The following is a 27,128-nucleotide window of genomic DNA, read 5'->3' as shown; positions in this document are numbered from 1 at the left end:
ACATTTGGAGGAGCTGTATGTGTAACATTTGGAGGAGCTGTATGTGTAACATTTGGAGGCCCTGCATGTATAACATTTGGAGGCGCGGCATGTATAACATTTGGAGGCGCTGCATGTATAACATTTGGAGGAGCTGTATGTGTAACATTTGGAGGCGCTGTATGTGTAACATTTGGAGGCCCTGCATGTGTAACATTTGGAGGCGCTGCATGTGTAACATTTGGAGGCGCGGCATGTATAACATTTGAAGGCGCGGCATGTATAACATTTGGAGGCGCTGCATGTATAACATTTGGAGGAGCTGTATGTGTAACATTTGGAGGAGCTGTATGTGTAACATTTGGAGGCCCTGCATGTATAACATTTGGAGGCGCGGCATGTATAACATTTGGAGGAGCTGTATGTGTAACATTTGGAGGCGCGGCATGTATAACATTTGGAGGCGCGGCATGTATAACATTTGGAGGCGCGGCATGTATAACATTTGGAGGAGCTGTATGTGTAACATTTGGAGGCGCGGCATGTATAACATTTGGAGGCGCGGCATGTATAACATTTGGAGGAGCTGTATGTGTAACATTTGGAGGCCCTGCATGTATAACATTTGGAGGAGCTGTATGTGTAACATTTGGAGGCCCTGCATGTATAACATTTGGAGGAGCTGCATGTATAACATTTGGAGGAGCTGTATGTGTAACATTTGGAGGAGCTGCATGTATAACATTTGGAGGCGCGGCATGTATAACATTTGGAGGAGCTGTATGTGTAACATTTGGAGGCGCGGCATGTATAACATTTGGAGGCGCGGCATGTATAACATTTGGAGGCGCGGCATGTATAACATTTGGAGGAGCTGTATGTGTAACATTTGGAGGCGCGGCATGTATAACATTTGGAGGCGCGGCATGTATAACATTTGGAGGAGCTGTATGTGTAACATTTGGAGGAGCTGTATGTGTAACATTTGGAGGCCCTGCATGTATAACATTTGGAGGAGCTGTATGTGTAACATTTGGAGGAGCTGTATGTGTAACATTTGGAGGCCCTGCATGTATAACATTTGGAGGCGCTGCATGTGTAACATTTGGAGGCGCGGCATGTATAACATTTGGAGGCGCTGAATGTATAACATTTGGAGGCGCTGCTTGTGTAACATTTGGAGGCGCGGCATGTGTAACATTTGGAGGCGCGGCATGTATAACATTTGGAGGCGCGGCATGTATAATATTTGGAGGCGCGGCATGTATAATATTTGGAGGCGCTGCATGTATAACATTTGGAGGCGCGGCATGTATAATATTTGGAGGCGCGGCATGTATAATATTTGGAGGCGCGCCATGTATAACATTTGGAGGCGCGGCATGTATAATATTTGGAGGCGCGGCATGTATAATATTTGAAGGCGCGGCATGTATAACATTTGGAGGCGCAGCATGTATAACATTTGGAGGCGCAGCATGTATAATATTTGGAGGGGAGCCACGTATATTCTGTTCTAGGCTGAGAGGGCTTCATTTCCATGGGATGAATTGTACTTGAACATGTACATGCGACGAAATTCAGGGGGCCTGGCCACCGGAAAACCCCGACGGATTCGAAAAAAACGCGGAATTTAAAAAAAAAAATGTGTCGCTTGACACGCACTTACCTGCACCAGGAATAGGACAGTGCACTCCGGCGGACTTCAGCGCAGCAGCGACACCTGGTGGACATGGGGGGAACTACCTTGTTGAATTGCAGGAAGACCCGAATCCTCGACGGAGAACGCGCCGCTGGATCGCGAATGGACCGGGTAAGGAAATGAGCCCCAGTGAGTTACTTTTTTGCAGCAGATAATTTCCAATAAAAATAACGTTCTTTTATTGTGTTTTAATGCTGTAAAAAAAATTATTTCTAAATGTGAATTAGATGATACGGAATTTGATGGCGCTTTATAAATAAATTATTATTATATTGAAATCTTATATCAAAACTAAAATGTCTTTATATTGCAAAATTCTGACCCTCAACAACGTTATTTTTTGTGTAATCTCTCATTCATTTTTTACTTTTATGAGACAAAACGGTGAACAAATGAGAGTTTGGGAATTTTTCTTTTATAAAATAAGGGGCTTAAGTGTTTGTTTTTTGTGTTAATTTTTCAAACTTTACATTTTTTTTATATTTGATACATGCTTTACATGTAATATTTGCCTATGGGAGCCGTAAAAAGTTAAAGATTCCAAAAAAAAAGTTAAAAAAAAAAAAATCAACAATATACTATAATAATAGTGGGCAAAGGACCTTAGATGATATCACCATGATCACATGACATAAAGTGCTGAATGGTGAGAAGGCATGAACAGGCCACGCCCCCTTTGATTTTATAGGGATGCGAGGGAAACAATTATTAGCTAAAAGAAGGGTGTCGGTCAGTTACCGTATACATATACATATATATATTTTTTTAGTATAAGCAGACCCGAATATTAGCCGGGGCCCCTCATTTTACCACCAAAAATTGGGAGAACCTATTGACTCAAGTATAAGCCGAGGGTGGGAAATGCATTGGTCACAGCCACCCAGTAGTATATAGCCATCCCCCAGTAGTATATAGACAGTCCCTTGTAGTATATAGCCAGCCATCCCCCCTTTGTGAATAGCCAGCCACCTGTAGTATATAGCCTGCCATCCCCCTGTAGTATATAGCCTGCCATCCCCCTGTAGTAAATAGCGTGCCAGCCCCCTGTAGTGTATAGCCTGCAAGCCCCTTTTAGTATGCAGCCAGCCAGCCTTCTGTAGTATATAGCCAGCAATCCCCTGTAGTATCTAGCCTTCCAGCCCCCTGTAGTTTATAGCCTGCCAGCCCCCTTTAATATGCAGCCTGCTAGCCTCCTGTAGTATATAGCCAGCCCCCTGCAGTATATAGCCTACCAGCCCCCTGTAGTATATAGCCTGCCAGCCCCCCTTTGTATATAGCCGGCCAGCCCCTGTAGTATATAGCCTACCAGCCCCCTGTAGTATATAGCCTGCCAGCCCCCTGCAGTATACAGCCTACCAGCCCCCTGTAGTATATAGCCTGCCAGCCCCCTGTAGAATATAGCCAGCCAGCCCCCTGTAGTATATAGCCTGCCAGCCCCCCTGTAGTATATAGCCTGCCAGCCCCCCTGTAGTATATAGCCTACCAGCCCCCTGTAGTATATAGCCTGCCAGCCCCCCTTTGTATATAGCCTGCCAGCCCCCCTGTAGTATACAGCCTGCCAGCCCCCTGTAGTATATAGCCTGCCAGCCCTCCTTTGTATATAGCCGGCCAGCCCCTGTAGTATATAGCCTATCAGCCCCCTGTAGTATATAGCCTGCCAGCCCCCTGCAGTATACAGCCTACCAGCCCCCTGTAGTATATTGCCTGCCAGCCCCCTGTAGAATATAGCCAGCCAGCCCCCTGTAGTATATAGCCTGCCAGCCCCCTGTAGTATATAGTCTCCCAGCGTCTGTAGTATATAGCCTACCAGCCCCTGTAGTATATAACCTGCCAGCCCCCTGCAGTATACAGCCTACCAGCCCCCTGTAGTATATAGCCTGCCAGCCCCCTGTAGTATATAGCCTACCAGCCCCCTGTAGTATATAGCCTGCCAGTCCACTGTAGTATATAGCCTGCTAGCCCCCCTTTGTATATAGCCGGCCAGCCCCTGTAGTATATAGCCTACCAGCCCCCTGTAGTATATAGCCTGCCAGCCCCCTGCAGTATACAGCCTACCAGCCCCCTGTAGTATATAGCCTGCCAGCCCCCTGTAGTATATAGCTTGCCAGCCCCCTGTAGTATATAGCCTGCCAGCCCCCTGTAGTGTATAGCCTGCCAGCCCCCTGTAGTTTATAGCCAGCCAGCCCCCCTGTAGTATATAGCTTGCCAGCCCCCTGTAGTGTATAGCCTGCCAGCCCCCTGTAGTATATAGCCTGCCAGCCCTGTAGTATATAGCCTGCCAGCCCCCTGTAGTATACAGCCTGCCAGCCCCTGTAGTATGTAGCCTGCCAGCCCCCTGTAGTATACAGCCTGCCAGCGCCCTGTAGTATAAAGCCTGCTAGCCCCTGTAGTATATATCCTGCCCCCTGTAGTATATAGCCTGCCAGCCCCCTGTAGTATAAAGCCTGCCAGCCCCCTGTAGTGTATAGCCTGCCAGCCCCCTGTAGTATATAGCCTGCCAGCCCCCTGTAGTATATAGTCTCCCAGCCTCTGTAGTATATAGTCTACCAGCCCCTGTAGTATATAGCCTGCCAGCCCCCTGCAGTATACAGCCTACCAGCCCCCTGTAGTATATAGCCTGCCAGCCCCCTGTAGTATATATCCTGCCAGCCCCCTGTAGTATATAGCCTGCCAGCCCTCTGTAGTATACAGCCTGCCAGCCCCCTGCAGTATTCAGCCTGCCAGCCCCCTGTAGTATATAGCCTGCGAGCCCCCTGTAGTATATAGCCTGCCAGCCCCCTGTAGTATATAGCCTGCCAGCCCTCTGTAGTATACAGCCTGCCAGCCCCTGTAGTATATAGCCTGCCAGCCCCCTGTAGTATATAGCCTGCCAGCCCCCTGTAGTATATAGCCTGCCAGCTCCCCGTAGTATATAGCCTGCCAGCCCCTGTAGTATATAGCCTGCCAGCCCCCTGTAGTATATAGCCTGCCAGCCCCCTGTAGTATTGTAATGGGATGCTGGTAGTTCTATAAATTGTTATGCAATATAATGATAAATATCACTACCAGGGACACTTCCCTCAAATTTTAATTGTCGAGTCCCCAACAAGAGGGGGAGTGTAAAGGGAAGTGTCCATTCATGTACATAGGTATTTGTATGTATGTATGTATACACTCACCGGCCACTTTATTAGGTACACCTGTCCAACTGCTCGTTAACACTTAATTTCTAATCAGCCAATCACATGGCGGCAACTCAGTGCATTTAGGCAGTGTTGTTATCCAGGAGACTTCATACTGTAAGTGACTGTGGTATTTTTAGGGACGCCGGGTGGAGATGCTGCACGGAGCTGAAGATATCCGGCCGTGAACTCAGCAGTGATACGTCATGGATTGGAGAACCCGGAATAAAGTCCTCCTGATGGAAGAGATTGTCATCTATAAGGTACTAGATGCCACTAATGCCTCTTAGATCCTGTAGTCAGTCACACAGCGTCAGTCACACAGCGTCAGTCACACAGCGTCAGTCACACAGCGTCAGTCACACAGTGTCAGGGAGCTAGAATCGGCCCTGTATGTGTCCATGCGCTCTGCCGGCCGGGAGAGTGCAGCTTATACACCATAGAGAAGACAGAAGAGCAGCCATGGGGACGGGAGCATCGGGGGCGCCGAAAGGTGAGTATGTAAGTTTATTGTTTTTATTGACTCGTGTATAAGCCGAGGTGAGGTTTTTCTGCACTTTTTTTGTGCTGAAAAACTAGACTTATACATGAGTATATACGGTAGCGGGGCTCTATGTGACCCTGCCACCAGCTGTGTGGTGACCGGTTCCCTTTAGGCAAAATTAGAAACTTTTTGCAACCATGACACAGAAATTAGGGCCTTTTATCAACATCTGGATAAATCAGAAAAATCTTACAATGAGCACAAAAAGTAGGTTTTCAACAGTGGAGGAGACCCGCCCCCCCCCCATTGATTGAGGGAACACATGGCAATCAGATAACTTGTTAGTAACTATTTAAAAGCCAAACCTGAAATTTAAAAGAAACACAGAAAAACTGACACAGCGTGTGAATTATCAGCAAGGGGGGGGGGGCTTAGCTTCGCGAGTCCCTCGGTTACAACATTAGATGATTTGCGTTGCATTTGTAACAATATCATGTCTAGTATGCGGAGATGAGGAAATTGGGGAAATAAATGAAATTTCTGCCACATCCTGGTTTGTTTGAACCCGACATCGCTGTGTATGAGATTTCACGGCCAGACAGGGGGAAAAAAAAAATCAAAAAAATCTTCAAAGCATAAAATACGACTCGGAAGAACCTTCAGAATCTTCATAAAAATGCATAAAGCATCTTGAAGCAAAACAATCAGGACAGGAGAAAACTCGCGGGGGAAGCGGCTGATTTGTATGCAGCGTCATGTCATGTGGATGCAGAGACAAAAATGTTACAAAAACTCACTGCCGACGATGTGTTTCTATTTTTATAGGAATAAGCTGTAGGTGCCTGGTGAAGATGGCTTCCCTCTCGCTTCCGTCCCGCTTCCTTCCCGCTTCCCTCTCGCTTCCCTCTCGCTTCCGTCCCGCTTCCCTCTGCTTCCCTCCCGCTTCCCTCCTTCTTTCCTCCACTTCCCTCCTTCTTTCCTCTGCTTCCCTCCCGCTTCCCTTTTGCTTCCTTCCCACTTCCCCCCCGCTTCCCTCCGCTTCCTTCCCGCTTCCCTCCCGGTTTCCTCCCGCTTTCCTCCGCTTCCCTCCCGCTTCCCTCCGCTTCCTTCCCGCTTCCTTCTGCTTCCCTCCTGCTTCCCTCCGCTTCCCTCCCGCTTCCCTCCGCTTCCCTCCCGCTTCCCTCCGCTTCCTTCCCGCTTCGCTCCCGCATCCCTCCCGGTTTCCTCCCGCTTTCCTCCGCTTCCCTCCGCTTCCTTCCCGCTTCCTTCTGCTTCCCTCCTGCTTCCCTCCGCTTCCTTCCCGCTGTCTTCCCGGTTCCCTCCCGCTTCCCTCCGCTTCCTTCCCGCTTCGCTCCCGCTTCCCTCCGCTTCCCTCCCGCTTCCTTCTCGCTTCCTTCCCGCTCCAGGTAATGACTGTGCAGAATGTTCTACTAAGCAGGGATGAGGTCACCTTGGTGGTTGGTGTCGTGTCTTGTAGTCTTTCTATTTCATCCTTTGAGCTGTGACTCGAATACGCAATAAACTGCGGCTTCCAGGTTTAACGACCTGAAGGCAACAAGCGAGCGATCACTCTTCATTTCATGGGGGCGGACTGGACATTCGGGAGCACTATGGGAGGTCTCTGGAGAAGCGTTGTATCAAATGATCCATCTGCTACATTGCCAGGCACGTGCACGAGTGACGAGGGTGAGCGGGAAGCTGGAGATGATGTGTCGCTAGAACAGATGGTTCTATAAAGTCCTATTAAACATATGGTCATCGTGAGGATCGAGACCAAGGACGGAGAAAAGGTTGGAGCTAGGTTTTCCTTCAAACTATTTGCTACCCCTGTATTGGCACACCATGGGTGTGAGTGGCTTCCCGGTGGCCCATCATGACCAACCATCAGGGCAAATGACGGGACATCTTCTTATAGATGTCATGACCTACCTGGCAATAACAATACAATAGTTACTTCTACAACAGTGTCATTCAAAAATGTCATAACTCAACCCTTCACAAGAACAAGAAGTTACATAAGATGATCCAATCAGAAGAAGACACCAAAAGATCTCCACCACTTCCTGAGTAAATACGTTCCATTGCATGTGCACAAGTAACATTTCTTTAGGTTTGTGGTGATCATGCGGTTCTGGGCTTGGAAACCTTTCATAAGATGTTGTGTTTGGCCACCACACATCTACAACAAGGATCTCCAATGTCTAGACCCTCTGGTGCTGTCAGGGTTTTAATTTAGCAAGAGGGGGAGACCATGATCCAAACCTACGTGGGATCAGCTGCATCTCAAATTCACAAGAACCCAAAGCCAAGTTAGTAATAGTCCCACCACTTTCTTTACTTTATGGCAACTGACAACCGACCAAACCAAAGCCACCGCTATTCCACCGGCTGTTGGACATGTTTGTGTTGAAGTAACTTGTCTACTGGTCTATGAAAGTTTTCACCATTCCAAGTCTACCCAAAAAAGTTGGACAAAAAGTTCAACAATCTATGGACACGTCTGGAAGGAATGGATGGAAGGAATGGATGGAATAGTTACCTTGGGTAATTCTTCTATTTGATTGGCATCCAGGTAAAGTTCCTCCAATGTCCTTTCGAAGCTGAACACCTCCTTTGGCACCTGCTGTAGGCTGCAGTGGGAATAATCCAGAACCGATATTATCTCTTCTTCTCCTCGGAAACATCTGCACGGAACAAGCCGCCCGATGATCTTCCTCTTGGTCGTCATCTCCAGGCACTGCACTGAAAGATGAAAGAGAGAACAGCTATAAAACATGGAGGACCCTCGTCTCCTGCTCCGTTCATGTGGTCAGTAAGACATCTTCCCATGACATATTTCACAGTCCTGCTGCTACTCACAACATACACAAAGTTATGATTGCACAGCTATCCGGGGACAAACCTTATCCTGGTGGCAGACAGCACAGAGCACAGCATTGTGAGCACATACCCCTGTGGACTGAAAGGAGGTACAATCCTGGAATGCTACAGGGGTCTCCAGAGGGGAGAGACTGTGGAGAAGCCCCATGCAGCAAGTTAAGAGCTCAGAAGTGTGAGGACACCCCCTGCCCCCTACCAGTGCACTTAGAGAAGATACAATTGTGGAATATAAATCCATATTTCACAGTCCTGCTGCTACTAACAACATACACAATGGTCTGATGATACATCTCTCCAAGGACTATAGCTAACACTGCCTGCAGTCTGCATGGACAGACGTGTTTACACAGTCCCTTTAAACGTAGAGGCGACCTAAGAGGTATCTGTCTTTATCATGGGCAGGGGTATTTATCAGGGGCAGGGGTATTTATCACGGGCAGGGGTATTTATCATGGACAGGGGTATTTATCATGGGCAGGGGTATTTATCATGGGCAGGGGTATTTATCATGGGCAGGGGTATTTATCACAGGCAGGGGTATTTATCACAGGCAGGGGTATTTATCATGGGTAGGGGAGGCTCATTAGTGCCGATCAGTGCGACGCACCTCTCCCGGCCTCTACACTATGACTGATTACAGCCAATCATCTCCCGGGAGGCTGTTATTAGCCCCGATTGCCTCTAATAAAAGATGGAGGTCACACGGGGACATCTCCGTTCTCCGTGTCATCAAGTCTCAACTTCCCGTCCAAGTTTCAGTGGTTCAAAATGGCCGCCAGAGAGCCGTCCAACACTTAAAGGTAAGTAAATGGTAAATCTGCCCCGGGATGAGGTCCTTTAAGAAAATGGAGAATCGGTTGGGCGACATCAGGAGCCTTCGAGGTCCAACCTGCCGATGTCCCCACGTATAGAGGAGCCGGATCCCTACACATAGATACTTGATCTCTCGGAGGATGAATCTGTGTATCCGGAGACCTCGCTCGGGAGTCTGGGGAGGCAGATGCTGAATGTGCGGCGGGATAAATTTACTGCGTTCGTCGCACCTGAAGCAATTACGGCTCCGTCTTAAGAGCTCGATTCTCCTCATTGTAATAGACTTGGAGTGGATGTTATGAATTATCACGACAGCCGCGCAGACGCTCCCTACGTAATGATGTAGGGATAATCATAGACACTCTGCCTAATGAAAATAGCTGCGGAGCATTGATGTGAGCCCCCCCATCCCCCGCCCCCCGTGCATGGAGACGTCTCTGAGGAGATGTCACAGAATAATTGCCCCACTCACATACTGTACAGACAATCACCGGATGATATCTATGGGGGCAGGTGCAGGATCTATACCTACCAGGAGGTTACAGGAGCATCGTGCGCCCTATAAACCTGGGGTGTGCAGTACAATTATGTGCAAAAGTTTTAGGCAGGACTGGAAACAATGTTAAACGTGTATTCTGCAGCAGGAGAAAGATACAGAACACCCAAAGTCATGGGGAACTATCAGTGTAAGGGTTAACCAGGAGTCCTGGAAGTGGTGACCTCCACTGAGCCCCGAGCTCAACATCCTACAGATAGAAGGATTGGAGTAGAACTACATCCATAGATGTAGAATTTCATTCACCAAGATGTCTGGAACAACCTTCCTACCACATGTATTCAGAAACTGCCAGGAGGCAACGATGTGACCCCCACAGGAGGCAACGATGTGACCCCCACAGGAGGCAACGATATGACCCCCACAGGAGGCAACGATATGACCCCCACAGGAGGCAACAATGTGACCCCCACAGGAGGCAACAATGTGACCCCCATAGGAGGCAACGATGTGACCCCCACAGGAGTCAACGATATGACCCCCACAGGAGGCAACGATGTGACCCCCACAGGAGTCAACGATATGACCCCCACAGGAGGCAACGATGTGACCCCCACAGGAGGCAACGATATGACCCCCACAGGAGGCAACGATATGACCCCCACAGGAGGCAACGATATGACCCCCACAGGAGGCAACGATGTGACCCCCACAGGAGGCAACGATGTGACCCCCACAGGAGGCAACGATGTGACCCCCACAGGAGGCAACGATGTGACCCCCACAGGAGGCAACGATGTGACCCCCACAGGAGGCAACGATGTGACCCCCACAGGAGGCAACAATATAACCCCCACAGGAGGCAACGATGTGACCCCCACAGGAGGCAACAATATAACCCCCACAGGAGGCAACGATATGACCCCCACAGGAGGCAACGATGTGACCTCCACAGGAGGCAACGATATGACCCCCACAGGAGGCAACGATGTGACCTCCACAGGAGGCAACGATATGACCCCCACAGGAGGCAACGATATGACCCCCACAGGAGGCAACGATATGACCCCCACAGGAGGCAACGATATGACCCCCATAGGAGGCAACGATGTGACCCCCACAGGAGGCAACGATATGACCCCCACAGGAGGCAACGAAATGACCCCCACAGGAGGCAACGATATGACCCCCACAGGAGGCAACGATATGACCCCCACAGGAGGCAACGATGTGACCCCCACAGGAGGCAACGATATGACCCCCACAGGAGGCAACGATATGACCCCCACAGGAGGCAACGATATGACCCCCATAGGAGGCAACGATGTGACCCCCACAGGAAGCAACGATATGACCCCAACAGGAGGCAACGATATGACCCCCATAGGAGGCAACGATATGACCCCCATAGGAGGCAACGATATGACCCCCATAGGAGGCAACGATATGACCCCCACAGGAGGCAACGATATGACCCCCACAGGAGGCAACGATATGACCCCCATAGGAGGCAACGATATGACCCCCACAGGAGGCAACGATATGACCCCCACAGGAGGCAACGATGTGACCCCCACAGGAGGCAACGATATGACCCCCACAGGAGGCAACGATATGACCCCCACAGGGTCCTGAGCTCAACACCATCCAGTCTCTAAGGGATAACGAGAAGGAACAGAAGGATCGGAACAGACCTACACCTGTTTTCTGAGATGTCTGGAACAACCTTCCTGCTGAGTTCCTGAAAAATAATGAAATCATTCTGATGTGGTTCCGATTCCTCTTTTGTTCAATCTCTTGGCATTTTGTGAATTGATAGATATAATGTATTTGATGTATAGATAAAGCCGTCAGATTTGTTGTGTGTAACCTGCAGATTTGGGATCTTGTTTCGGTGCCCCCTCCTGTATCTCCTCCTCGGGGGTGTATATGTGGTCCATCTCACTGCCCAGTATTAGCAGCGGATGAAGACTCCCATCATCCAGTGAATCTCTTTAAAAAGGACATTGTAATGAAGGATGGAAATCTGTTACATTTGTCTCCATGGAAACAGACAACAAATAAATACATTGTAGTCGGATCCTGCAGTCATTGCTTTATTGTAACTTTTCCTTACTGTCTCTTACATACATCTGGTAGGGGGGAGTGTAACTGCAGGGTCAGACTACACAGAGGTTGTTGTCTGTTACCAAGGATACAGATAGTTCTACAAAGGATCAATTAAAGGGATTATTTATTCAATTCCTTAAAGGAAATCTACCATTAAAACCCATCATGATAAACCAGGGACACCAGGCATCTTCTTATATTTGTTATTCAGGGGTCCTTCCTATCAGCACAGGAAGCTTGTAACATTATGCTAATGAACCTGAGGGGCTACTGAGGGTGTTACCAGAGCCCCTCAGTAACTTGCATCGATCTATGGTTGGACCTAACAGCAAGTGCTCTGTTCTCCTGCAGTGTCACCTCTGGACACATAAAGTATTACATGGTACCAATTAAAGGGGTTGTCCTGAGATTGAAAAACATGGCTTCTTCCTTGTAAAAGAACTAAGGGAAGTGTTGAGCTCCACTCACTATACAGAGAAGTTACAATGGGCAGGTGTTTTTGGAAGAAATTAGCCCCTCTTTTCTACCTCTGGACAATCCCTTTAAATCCATTGGCTGTAGGTGTAAGGTGAATGTATTCTATGTAGGTCTCTAATGGACATGGACATCCCCTTTAATTCTCCCGGTTGGCACTGTATCTCCGCCGCAGATGATCTCTAGTTTTATGTGCTGGTGGTAAGTGACGGTCCCTGACATGTGTCCCGGAGACGCTGCTGTGTGATGTGCCCAGAGGAGACGATCTTGTTACAGCAGAATATTATTGTGGATCCATTCATCACATTTATGGCCCCGAGAAGCCGCAACAGCGAGAAGAAGACACGAGAAATATATTCATCCCAAATATTAGGCCGGAAATGGTAAAATAAAGGCATTCAAATACATGTACAGCAGAGCCGGAGGAGGGGGGGGGGGGATTCAGGTATAGCGGTGCTGAGTGTGTCATAGGTTGTGATGGTGACCCCAAAACCTTGTGTTACCTGCACAATCCAATGATAGCAAAGAAATCTGTGTACTGCATCACTTCACCTCTGGAGGCGCTGCAGGAATATTGAGTACTGTGACATCACTGTGTGTATTATCCCTGTACTGTGACATCACTGTGTGTATTATCTCTGTACTGTGACATCACTGTGTGTATTATCCCTGTACTGTGACATCACTGTATGTATTATCCCTGTACTGTGACATCACTGTGTGTATTATCTCTGTACTGTCACATCACTGTGTGTATTATCCCTGTACTGTGACATCACTGTGTGTTTTATCCCTGTACTGTGACATCACTGTGTGTATTATCCCTGTACTGTGACATCACTGTGTGTATTATCCCTGTCCTGTGACATCACTGTGTGTATTATCCCTGTACTGTGACATCACTGTGTATTATCTCTGTACTGTGACATCGCTGTGTGTATTATCCCTGTACTGTGACATCACTGTGTGTATTATCCTGTACTGTGACATCGCTGTGTGTATTATCCCTGTACTGTGACATCACTGTGTGTATTATCCCTGTACTGTGACATCGCTGAGTGTATTATCCCTGTACTGTGACATCACTGTGTGTATTATCCCTGTACTGTGACATCACTGTGTGTGTATTATCCCTGTACTGTGACATCACTGTGTGTATTATCCCCTGTACTGTGACATCACTGTGTGTATTATCCCCTGTACTGTGACATCACTGTGTGTATTATGTCTGTACTGTGACATCACTGTGTGTATTATCCCTGTACTGTGACATTACTGTGTGTATTATCCTGTACTGTGACATCACTGTGTGTATTATCTCTGTACTGTGACATCGCTGTGTGTATTATCCTGTACTGTGACATCACTGTGTGTATTATCCCTGTACTGTGACATTACTGTGTGTATTATCCTGTACTGTGACATCACTGTGTGTATTATCTCTGTACTGTGACATCGCTGTGTGTATTATCCTGTACTGTGACATCACTGTGTGTATTATCCCTGTACTGTGACATTACTGTGTGTATTATCCTGTACTGTGACATCACTGTGTGTATTATCTCTGTACTGTGACATCGCTGTGTGTATTATCCCTGTACTGTGACATCACTGTGTGTATTATCCCTGTACTGTGACATCGCTGCGTGTATTATCCCTGTACTGGGACATCACTGTGTGTATTATCCCTGTACTGTGACATCACTGTGTGTATTATATCTGTACTGTGACATCACTGTGTGTATTATCCCTGTACTGTGACATCACTGTGTGTATTATCCATGTACTGTGACATCACTGTGTGTGTATTATCCCTGTACTGTGACATCACTGTGTGTGTATTATCCCTGTACTGTGACATCACTGTGTGTATTATCCCCTGTACTGTGACATCACTGTGTGTATTATCCCCTGTACTGTGACATCACTGTGTGTATTATGTCTGTACTGTGACATCACTGTGTGTATTATCTCTGTACTGTGACATCACTGTTTGTATTATGTCTGTACTGTGACATCACTGTGTGTATTATCTCTGTACTGTGACATTACTGTGTGTATTATCTCTGTACTGTGACATCACTTTGTGTATTATCCCTGTACTGTGACATCACTGTGTGTATTATCCCTGTACTGTGACATCACTGTGTGTATTATCTCTGTACTGTGACATCACTGTGTGTATTATCCCTGTACTGTGACATCACTGTGTGTATTATCTCTGTACTGTGACATCACTGTGTGTATTATCCCCGTACTGTGACATCACTGTGTGTATTATCCCTGTACTGTGATATCGCTGTGTGTATTATCCCTGTACTGTGACATCGCTGTGTGTATTGTCTCTGTACTGTGACATCACTGTGTGTATTATCCCTGTACTGTGACATCGCTGTGTGTATTGTCTCTGTACTGTGACATCACTGTGTGTATTATCCCTGTACTGTGACATCGCTGTGTGTATTGTCTCTGTACTGTGACATCACTGTGTGTATTATCCCTGTACTGTGACATCACTGTGTGTATTATCTCTGTGCTGTGACATCACTGCGTGTATTATCCCTGTACTGTGACATCACTGTGTGTGTTATCCCTGTACTGTGACATCACTGTGTGTATTATCCCTGTACTGTGACATCACTGTGTATTATATCTGTACTGTGACATCACTGTGTGTATTATCCCTGTACTGTGACATCACTGTGTGTATTATCCCTGTACTGTGACATCACTGTGAGTATTATCCCTGTACTGTGACATCACTGTGTGTATAATCTCTGTACTGTGACATCACTGTGTGTATTATTCCTGTACTGTGACATCACTGGGTGTATTCTCCCTGTACTGTGACATCACTGTGTGTATTATCCCTGTACTGTGACATCACTGTGTGTATTATCCCTGTACTGTGACATCACTGTGTGTATTATCCCTGTACTGTGACATCACTGTGTGTATTATCCCTGTACTGTGACATCACTGTGTGTATTATCCCTGTACTGTGACATCACTGTGAGTATTATCCCTGTACTGTGACATCACTGTGTGTATAATCTCTGTACTGTGACATCACTGTGTGTATTATCCCTGTACTGTGACATCACTGTGTGTATTATCCCTGTACTGTGACATCACTGTGTGTATTATCCTGTACTGTGACATCACTGTGTATATTATCCCTGTACTGAGACATCGCTGTGTGTATTATCCCCTGTACTGTGACATCACTGTGTGTATTATCCCTGTACTGTGACATCACTGTGTGTATTATCCCTGTACTGTGACATAACTGTGTGTATTATCCCTGTACTGTGACATCACTGTGTGTATTATCCCTGTACTGTGACATAACTGTGTGTATTACCCCTGTACTGTGACATCACTGTGTGTATTATCCCTGTACTGTGACATCACTGTGTGTATTATCCCTGTACTGTGACATCACTGTGTGTATTACCCCTGTACTGTGACATCACTGTGAGTATTATCCCTGTACTGTGACATCACTGTGTGTATAATCTCTGTACTGTGACATCACTGTGTATTATCCCTGTACTGTGACATCACTGTGTGTATAATCTCTGTACTGTGACATCACTGTGTGTATTATCCCTGTACTGTGACATCACTGGGTGTATTATCCCTGTACTGTGACATTACTGTGCGTATTCTCCCTGTACTGTGACATCACTGTGTGTATTTTCCGTGTACTGTGACATAACTGTGTGTATTATCCTGTACTGTGACATCACTGTGTGTATTATTCCTATACTGTGACATCACTGTGTGTATTATCCCTATACTGTGACATCACTGTGTGTATTATCCCTGTACTGTGACATCACTGTGTGTATTATCTCTGTACTGTGACATCACTGTGTGTATTATCCTGTACTGTGACATCACTGTGTGTATTACCCTGTACTGTGACATAACTGTGTGTATTATCCCTGTACTGTGACATCACTGTGTGTATTATCTCTGTACTGTGACATCACTGTGTGTATTATCCTGTACTGTGACATCACTGTGTGTATTACCCTGTACTGTGACATAACTGTGTGTATTATCCCTGTACTGTGACATCACTGTGTGTATTATCTCTGTACTGTGACATCACTGTGTGTATTATCCCTGTACTGTGACATCACTGTGTGTATTATCACTGTCCTGTGACATCACTGTGTGTATTATCCTGTACTGTGACATAACTGTGTATAATATCCCTGTACTGTGACATCACTGTGTGTATTATCCCTGGAGTGATGCCATGCAGATGCATTATGGGACATTCTGACTGTATAAAGCAGGGAGCATGTCTATTATACGGTATGTGTGACATTGATCCTGTATATTACAGCAGATTCTCGCGGAGTGCTGGATGTAGATGAGTTTGCGCTGTGTCCGCGGCCGATAGAACTGACAGATTAGCGAGGAGCCGGTGCAGATCATCCCGGGACAATCCTCTCTCCATACAGAGCGGAGCCATCATCCGCCGGCGCTCGGTGATATGACAGCGCTATTACAGTGATGGATCCGCGCTATTATTAGTTTCCCTCTGAGCTCGGCTCATTTTAGATAAAGCTCCTTTATATTCTGTACCTGGAGCCGCGCTCCACCACATCCAACCTTTAACCTCTTAGCGTCACTTTTCCTTTTTGCATTTCCGATTTTTTTCTCCCTGGGTTCTAAAAGCCACAAATTTTTTTATTTTTCCATTTTTGGAATAGACGAGGACTTGTTTTGTGCAGGATAAACTGCGCTTCTTAGTGGCAGCTTTTAATACCACAATGTACTGGGAAGCTGGAGAAATTCCACGTCCGGTCATAGGACACCACAGCGCAGTTATGTTTTTACGGCTTATGGGTCTGATTACTCACACAATGATCTGCGATGTATCTGGTGCTTTATGTTGTACTTTATGGCTGCTGGAATGAATGTTTCCATAGATACGTAACCGGGAGTAAGACATAGAATACTACTAAGAGATACAATATACTATACTATTACTATATACTATGACTATTACTATATACTATACTATTACTATATACTATTACTATATACTATGACTATTACTATATACTATTACTATATACTATTACTATATACTATGACTATTACTATATACTATACTATTACTATATACTATGACTATATACTATACTATTACTGCACCATGAAGCAGTACAGAGGATACTTACTATAACAGCTAATATAACAGAAAGTACTACGAGTATACGGCCATAACAGCACTACAGTCCATCCTTTTATAGTAGAGTGTACTACAGAGCATAATGGGGCTCCATTTCTAAGGGTCCACAGAGCGCATTTCCGCTTTGCGCCACATCGCACCGGGGATTTTGTCACACGCAATCGGATTTTGGCGCATCAGCGCCAGCTTGCACGCCACAAAAATCAGGGGATGTGGCCATCGGACAACCCGACGGATTTGGACAACGTGCAGGATTTAACATTTAGAATTGTGTCGCAAGACACGTACTTACAAGCACCGGGAAGAAGAAGGTGAACTCCGGCGGACCTTGGCGCAGAAGTGACGGATGCAGGAACTTGGGCTCACATGCTTAGGGAATCGCGGCAGACCCGAATCCTCCTTGGACAATGCACCACTGGATCACAATAGGACTGGGTAAGCGACAGGATCGGGTAAGCGACAGGATCGAATCTGCCGCGATTGACTAAGGTAGTGCGCCCGAGTTCCTGCATCATCGCTTCTGCGCCAAGGTCTGCCGGAGTTCACCTTCTTCTTCCCGGTGCTTGTTATCCGAATCCGTCGGGTTGGCCACCTGTATACTAGCGGTCGTTACCTTTATGTATATATATTAGAGATGAGCGAGTATACTCGTCCGAGCTTGATGGTGGAGGAGCGGAGTGGGGGCTGGAGGGCTGGAGCGAAATGGCGAAATGGAGCAGGCATCACGGAGCGGAGGCTGAAATGGAGCGGGGGCTGGAGCGGAGGAGGAGTGGAGCGGGCATGGAGGAGCAGGTATGGAGGAGCGGAGCAGAACTGGAGTGGGCATGGAGGAGCGGAGCTGGAGCGGGCATGAAGGAGCCGAGCAGGCATGGAGGAGCAGGGAATGGAGGAGCGGAGCTGGAGCGGGCATGGAGGAGCGGAGCAGGCCTGGAGCGGGCATGGAGGAGCGGGGGCTGGAGCAGGCATGGAGGAGTGGAGCAGGGGCTGGAGCGTAACAAGAGACAAGAGTGGGCATGGAGGAGAGGAGCGGGGGCTGGAGCGGGCATCACGGAGTGGGCATGAAGGAGCGGAGCAGGGCTGGAGCGAAACAAGAGCGGGCATGGAGGATCGGAGTGGGGGCTGGAGTGGAGGCTGGAGCAGGAGCAACGGCACAGAAAGAACACAGTGAAGAACACATTGCAGATGTTCCGAACATCTGCTAACTTATCCGAAGACACGCACGCCGAACTGTGTTCTTCACAATAGCATATGAAGAACATTATGTGTGAAGAACACATTGCAGATGTATGGAAACATCTGCAATGTGTTCTTCGCATATATTGTTCTTCACTTACTATTGTGAAGAACATCCTCCGGCGCGCGTGTCTTCTGATAAGTTAGCAGATGTTCGGAACATCTGCAATGTGTTCTTCACTGTGTTCCTTCAATGTGTTCTTTCAGTGAAAAATGCTCGAGTCTCCCATTGACTTCCATGGGGTTCGTTATTCGATACGAGCACTCGAGCATCGGGAAAAGTTCGACCCGAGTAACGAGTACCCGAGCATTTTAGTGCTCGCTCATCTCTAATATATAAATATTTATATATGACTGTTCTATTTGATAATGTAATTAAGAAATGTAATAAAGGAGTAAAGCTTAAAAAATGGGGGAACCCCGATCCCCATCCCGGGAGCCCTTCAGGTGCTGGTGGATGATGCATGAATATCTAGACTCGGACTAACTCATTAAGTGCCATTGGATGAAATAATTAGTGTATATGATAACCTGCAAACGAACAAGACAGAAAGTCATCAGAGCGCAGTAAAGACGCCACGTTTCATCTCTACAAATGAATGTGTGATGGCGTCTCCCTCGCTGCGGAGGGGTCGCAGGAGGGGGGGGGTTGTTATCGCTGCATATAAATCGATCGCTCTCTATCAAGGTTCTGTATTCCAGCCTCGTCCAGCGGCTCCACACGTTATCAAACCAATTTCCAATGAAGTGAGGAACAAGTAATGAGAGGAGATTGTGTCACATCCTCCCCGGCACCAATAACAGAACTGCTACAGACTAAATAAAATAAATGAATTGGCATTGGAAAAACTTAATGCAACAAAATGCAGCGAGGACTGAAAGCTCCGGAAATACAGAAAAATAATATTATTATTATTATTATTATGAACTGAAGGATCAAAGACAGTATCATAATACTGCCCCCTATGTACAAGAATATAACTACTATAATACTGCCCTCTATGTACAGGAATATAACTACTATAATACTGCTCCCTATGTACAAGAATATAACTACTATAATACTGCCCCCTATGTACAGGAATATAACTACTATAATACTGCCCCCTATGTACAAGAATATAACTAATATAATACTGCCCCCTATGTACAAGAATATAACTACTATAATACTGCCCCCTGTGTACAGGGATATAACTACTATAATACTGCCCCCTGTGTACAGGGATATAACTACTATAATACTGCCCCCTATGTACAGGAATATAACTACTATAATACTGCCCCCTATGTACAGGAATATAACTACTATAATACTGCCCCCTATGTACAAGAATATAACTACTATAATACTGCCCCCTATGTACAAGAATATAACTACTATAATACTGCCCCCTGTGTACAAGAATATAACTACTATAATACTGCCCCCTATGTACAGGTATATAACTACTATAATACTGTCCCTATGTATAAGAATATAACTACTATAATACTGCCCCTATGTACAGGAATATAACTACTATAATACTGCCCCCTATGTACAGGAATATAACTACTATAATACTACCCCTATGTACAAGAATATAACTACTATAATACTGCCCCCTATGTACAGGAATATTACTACTATAATACTGCCCCCTATGTACAGGAATATAACTACTATAATACTGCCCCCTATGTACAGGAATATAACTACTATAATACTGCCCCCTATGTACAAGAATATAACTACTATAATACTGCCCCCTATGTACAGGAATATAACTACTATAATACTGCCCCCTATGTACAAGAATATAACTACTATAATACTGCCCCCTATGTACAAGAATATAACTACTATAATACTGCCCCCTATGTACAGGAATATAACTACTATAATACTGCCCCCTATGTATAGGAATATAACTACTATAATACTACCCCTATGTACAAGAATATAACTACTATAATACTGCCCCCTATGTACAAGAATATAACTACTATAATACTGCCCTCTATGTACAGGAATATAACTACTATAATACTGCCCCCTATGTATAGGTATATTACTACTATAATACTGCCCCCTATGTACAAGAATATAACTACTATAATACTGCCCCTATGTACAAGAATATAACTACTATAATACTACCCCCTATGTACAGGAATATAACTACTATAATACTACCCCCTATGTACAGGAATATAACTACTATAATACTGCCCCCTATGTACAAGAATATAACTACTATAATACTGCCCCCTATGTACAGGAATATAACTACTATAATACTACCCCCTATGTACAGGAATATAACTACTATAATACTGCCCCCTATGTACAGGAATATAACTACTATAATACTGCCCCCTATGTACAGGAATATAACTACTATAATACTACCCCCTATGTACAGGAATATAACTACTATAATACTGCCCCCTATGTACAAGAATATAACTACTATAATACTGCCCCCTATGTACAGGAATATAACTACTATAATACTACCCCCTATGTACAGGAATATAACTACTATAATACTGCCCCCTATGTACAGGAATATAACTACTATAATACTGCCCCCTATGTGCAAGAATATAACTACTATAATACTACCCCCCTATGTACAAGAATATAACTGCTATAATACTGCCCCCTATGTACAAGAATATAACTACTATAATACTGCCCCCAATGTACAAGAATATAACTACTATAATACTGCCCCTATGTACAAGAATATAACTACTATAATACTGCCCCCTATGTACAGGAATATAACTACTATAATACTACCCCCTATGTACAGCAATATAACTACTATAATACTACCCCTATGTACAAGAAAATAACTACTATAATACCGCCCCCTATGTACAGGAATATAACTACTATAATACTGCCCCCTATGTACAGGAATATAACTACTATAATACTGCCCCCTATGTGCAAGAATATAACTACTATAATACTACCCCCCTATGTGCAAGAATATAACTACTATAATACTTCCCCCTATGTACAGGAATATAACTACTATAATACTGCCCCCTATGTGCAAGAATATAACTACTATAATACTGCCCCCTATGTGCAAGAATATAACTACTATAATACTACCCCCCTATGTGCAAGAATATAACTACTATAATACTTCCCCCTATGTACAGGAATATAACTACTATAATACTTCCCCCTTTGTACAGGAATATAACTACTATAATACTGACCCCTATGTACAAGAATATGACTACTATAATACTGCCCCTATGTACAGGAATATAACTACTATAATACTGCCCCCTATGTACAAGAATATAACTACTATAATACTGCCCCCTATGTACAAGAATATAACTACTATAATACTGCCCCCTATGTACAGGAATATAACTACTATAATACTGCCCCCTATGTACAGGAATATAACTACTATAATACTGCCCCCTATGTATAGGAATATAACTACTATAATACTACCCCTATGTACAAGAATATAACTACTATAATACTGCCCCCTATGTACAAGAATATAACTACTATAATACTGCCCTCTATGTACAGGAATATAACTACTATAATACTGCCCCCTATGTATAGGTATATTACTACTATAATACTGCCCCCTATGTACAAGAATATAACTACTATAATACTGCCCCTATGTACTGGAATATAACTACTATAATACTGCCCCCTATGTACAGGAATATAACTACTATAATACTGCCCCCTATGTACAGGAATATAACTACTATAATACTACCCCCTATGTACAGGAATATAACTACTATAATACTGCCCCCTATGTACAAGAATATAACTACTATAATACTGCCCCCTATGTACAGGAATATAACTACTATAATACTACCCCCTATGTACAGGAATATAACTACTATAATACTGCCCCCTATGTACAGGAATATAACTACTATAATACTGCCCCCTATGTGCAAGAATATAACTACTATAATACTACCCCCCTATGTACAAGAATATAACTACTATAATACTGCCCCCTATGTACAAGAATATAACTACTATAATACTGCCCCCAATGTACAAGAATATAACTACTATAATACTGCCCCTATGTACAAGAATATAACTACTATAATACTGCCCCCTATGTACAGGAATATAACTACTATAATACTACCCCCTATGTACAGCAATATAACTACTATAATACTACCCCTATGTACAAGAAAATAACTACTATAATACCGCCCCCTATGTACAGGAATATAACTACTATAATACTGCCCCCTATGTACAGGAATATAACTACTATAATACTGCCCCCTATGTGCAAGAATATAACTACTATAATACTACCCCCCTATGTGCAAGAATATAACTACTATAATACTTCCCCCTATGTACAGGAATATAACTACTATAATACTGCCCCCTATGTGCAAGAATATAACTACTATAATACTTCCCCCTTTGTACAGGAATATAACTACTATAATACTGACCCCTATGTACAAGAATATGACTACTATAATACTGCCCCTATGTACAGGAATATAACTACTATAATACTGCCCCCTATGTACAAGAATATAACTACTATAATACTGCCCCCTATGTACAAGAATATAACTACTATAATACTGCCCCCTATGTACAGGAATATAACTACTATAATACTGCCCCCTATGTACAGGAATATAACTACTATAATACTGCCCCCTATGTACAGGAATATAACTACTATAATACTGCCCCCTATGTACAAGAATATAACTACTATAATACTGCCCCTATGTACAAGAATATAACTACTATAATACTGCCCCTATGTACAGGAATATAACTACTATAATACTGCCCCTATGTACAGGAATATAACTACTATAATACTGCCCCTATGTACAGAAATATAACTACTATAATACTGCCCCCTGTTTACAGGAATATAACTACTATAATACTGCCCCCTATGTACAGGAATATAACTACTATAATACTGCTCCCTATGTACAAGAATATAACTACTATAATACTGCCCCTATGTACAGGAATATAACTACTATAATACTGCCCCTATGTACAGGAATATAACTACTATAATACTGCCCCCTATGTACAGGAATATAACTACTATAATACTGCTCCCTATGTACAAGAATATAACTACTATAATACTGCCCCCTATGTACAGGAATATAACTACAATAATACTGCCCCCTATGTACAGTAATATAACTACAATAATACTGCCCCCTATGTACAGGAATATAACTACTATAATACTGCCCCCTATGTACAGGAATATAACTACTATAATACTGCCCCTATGTACAGGAATATAACTACTATAATACTGCCCCCTATGTACAGGAATATAACTACTATAATACTGCCCCCTATGTACAGGAATATAACTACTATAATACTGCCCCCTATGTACAGGGATATAACTACTATAATACTGCCCCCTATGGACAAGAATATAACTACTATCATACTGCCCCCTATGTACAGGAATATAACTACTATAATACTGCCCTCTATGTACAGGAATATAACTACTATAATACCGCCCCCTATGTACAGGAATATAACTACTATAATACCGCCCCCTTTGTACAGGAATGTAACTACTATAATACCGCCCCCTATGTACAGGAATATAACTACTATAATACCGCCCCCTATGTACAGGAATATAACTACTATAATACTGCCCTCTATGTACAGGAATATAACTACTATAATACTGCCCCCTATGTACAAGAATATAACTACTATAATACTGCACCCGATGTACAAGAATATAACTACTATAATACTGTCCCCTATCTACAAGAATATAACTATTATAATACTGCCCCCTATGTACAAGAATATAACTACTATAATACTGCCCCCTATGTACAAGAATATAACTACTATAATACTGCCCCCCTATGTACAAGAATATAAATACTATAATACTGCTCCCTATGTACAAGAATATAACTACTATAATACTGCCCCTATGTACAGGAATATAACTACTATAATACTGCCCCCTATGTACAAGAATATAACTACTATAATACTGCCCCCTATGTATAAGAATATAACTACTTTAATACTGCCCCCTATGTACAAGATTATAACTACTATAATACTGCCCCCTATGTACAAGAATATAACTACTATAATACTGACCCTATGTACAGGGATATAACTACTATAATACTGCCCCCTATGCACAGGAATATAACTACTATAATACTACTCCCTATATACAGGGATATAACTACTATAATACTTCCCCTATGTACAGGAATATAACTACTATAATACTGCCCCCTATGTACAATAATATAACTCCTATAATACTGCCCCCTATGTACAAGAATATAACTACTATAATACTACCCCCTATGTACAAGAATATAACTACTATAATACTGCCCCTATGTACAAGAATATAACTACTATAATACTGCCCCCTATGTACAAGAATATAACTCCTATAATACTGCCCCCTATGTACAAGAATATAACTACTATAATACTGCCCCCTATGTACAAGAATATAACTACTATAATACTGCCCCTATGTACAAGAATATAACTACTATAATACTGCCCCCTATGTACAAGAATATAACTACTATAATACTGCCCCCTATGTACAAGAATATAACTGATATAATACTGCCCCCTATGTACAAGAATATAACTACTATAATACTGCCCCGATGTACAAGAATATAACTACTATAATACTACCCCCTATGTACAAGAATATAACTACTATAATACTGCCCCTATGTACAAGAATATAACTACTATAATACTGCCCCCTATGTATAAGAATATAACTCCTATAATACTGCCCCCTATGTACAAGAATATAACTACTATAATACTGCCCCCTATGTACAAGAATATAACTACTATAATACTGCCCCTATGTACAAGAATATAACTACTATAATACTGCCCCCTATGTACAAGAATATAACTACTATAATACTGCCCCCTATGTACAAGAATATAACTGATATAATACTGCCCCCTATGTACAAGAATATAACTACTATAATACTGCCCCGATGTACAAGAATATAACTACTATAATACTACCCCCTATGTACAGGAATATAACTACTATAATACTGCCCCCTATGTACAAGAATATAACTACTATAATACTGCCCCCTATGTACACGAATATAACTACTATAATACTGCCCCCTAAGTACAAGAATATAACTACTATAATACTGCCCCCTATGTACAGGGATATAACTACTATAATACTGCCTCCTATGTACAGGAATATAACTACTATAATACTGCCCCCTATGTACAGGAATATAACTACTATAATACTGCCCCCTATGTACAAGAATATAACTACTATAATACTGCCCCCTATGTACAAGAATATAACTACTATAATACTGCCCCTATGTACAAGAATATAACTACTATAATACTGCCCCCCATGTACAAGAATATAACTACTATAATACTGCCCCCTATGTATAAGAATATAATTGTGTTTGTCTACAAGCAACAAATCACTTTCTTGTGAATTTTCATAGACTACAATCTCTTACAATACGCTGGGAATGTTCTGATGTGACTCTATGTGCAGTGTTATTGTATACATATGTATATACGGTAGATATATATATATATAGATCTCCATGTATATGCAGTGACATATGATACAATGACCCAGCGCTCGCGGTGCTCCGGCAGTAGATGGCGGTATTGAGCTCTCCGGTGCACGTGGTCCCCTATGATTAATCTGTCCTACATTCCTTCCAGCCAATTATCTGAACGTTCCTATTACTTATGTTCAGATTTTCTGCACTGAAGAGGATATTTAATTTTTTTTTTAAGCAATTGAAACGAATTTTGGAAAGTGAAGGATTTACATAAACCTCAACGGCTGAGAACGCGATGGCGGTATTTAGGGCCAATTATTCCGGATGTACCATATATTTTACGGTGACAGCGCTGTATATTACTGTCAGGGTTTTAATTATCGGCAGGAGATGTTGTTTTGCCTCCAGTATGTTCTACAGGATGCGGATTAATCATTTCTCAGCGGTGTAATTGTACATAGTGCGGTATTATATATGCACCATACATGGCGGTGTAATTGTACATAGTGCGGTACTATATATGCACCATACATGGCGGTGTAATTGTACATAGTGCGGTATTATATATGCACCATACATGGCGGTGTAATTGTACATAGTGCGGTATTATATATGCACCATACATGGCAGTGTAATTGTACATAGTGCGGTATTATATATGCACCATACATGGCGGTGTAATTGTACATAGTGCGGTATTATATATGCACCATACATGGCGGTGTAATTGTACATAGTGCGGTATTATAAATGCACCATACATGGCGGTGTAATTGTACATAGTGCGGTATTATATATGCACCATACATGGCGGTGTAACTGTACATAGTGCAGTATTATATATGCACCATACATGGCGGTGTAATTGTACATAGTGCGGTATTATATATGCACCATACATGGCGGTGTAATTGTACATAGTGCGGTATTATATATGCACCATACATGGCGGTGTA

At 43.6% G+C, this 27,128-nt stretch overlaps 1 protein-coding gene across 9 annotated transcripts in view; it reads right to left on the bottom strand.

Moving 5' to 3' along the window:
* LRRC7 (leucine rich repeat containing 7) overlaps window positions 1-27,128 on the bottom strand; it is a 221,160-nt gene that overhangs the window by 107,807 nt on the left and 86,225 nt on the right. For all 9 annotated transcript variants that reach the window (XM_072128545.1, XM_072128537.1, XM_072128540.1 and 6 more), the window contains one exon: window positions 7,866-8,068. In XM_072128545.1, coding sequence (XP_071984646.1) covers window positions 7,866-8,068 — 203 coding nt within the window. The remainder of the gene's footprint in view (window positions 1-7,865; window positions 8,069-27,128) is intronic.

Source organism: Engystomops pustulosus, chromosome 10 (genome assembly GCF_040894005.1).
Source record: "Engystomops pustulosus chromosome 10, aEngPut4.maternal, whole genome shotgun sequence".
NCBI classification, from domain to species: domain Eukaryota; kingdom Metazoa; phylum Chordata; class Amphibia; order Anura; family Leptodactylidae; genus Engystomops; species Engystomops pustulosus.
Note: the sequence above shows the minus strand (reverse complement) of the source record. Positions and strands in the feature narration are given on the sequence as shown.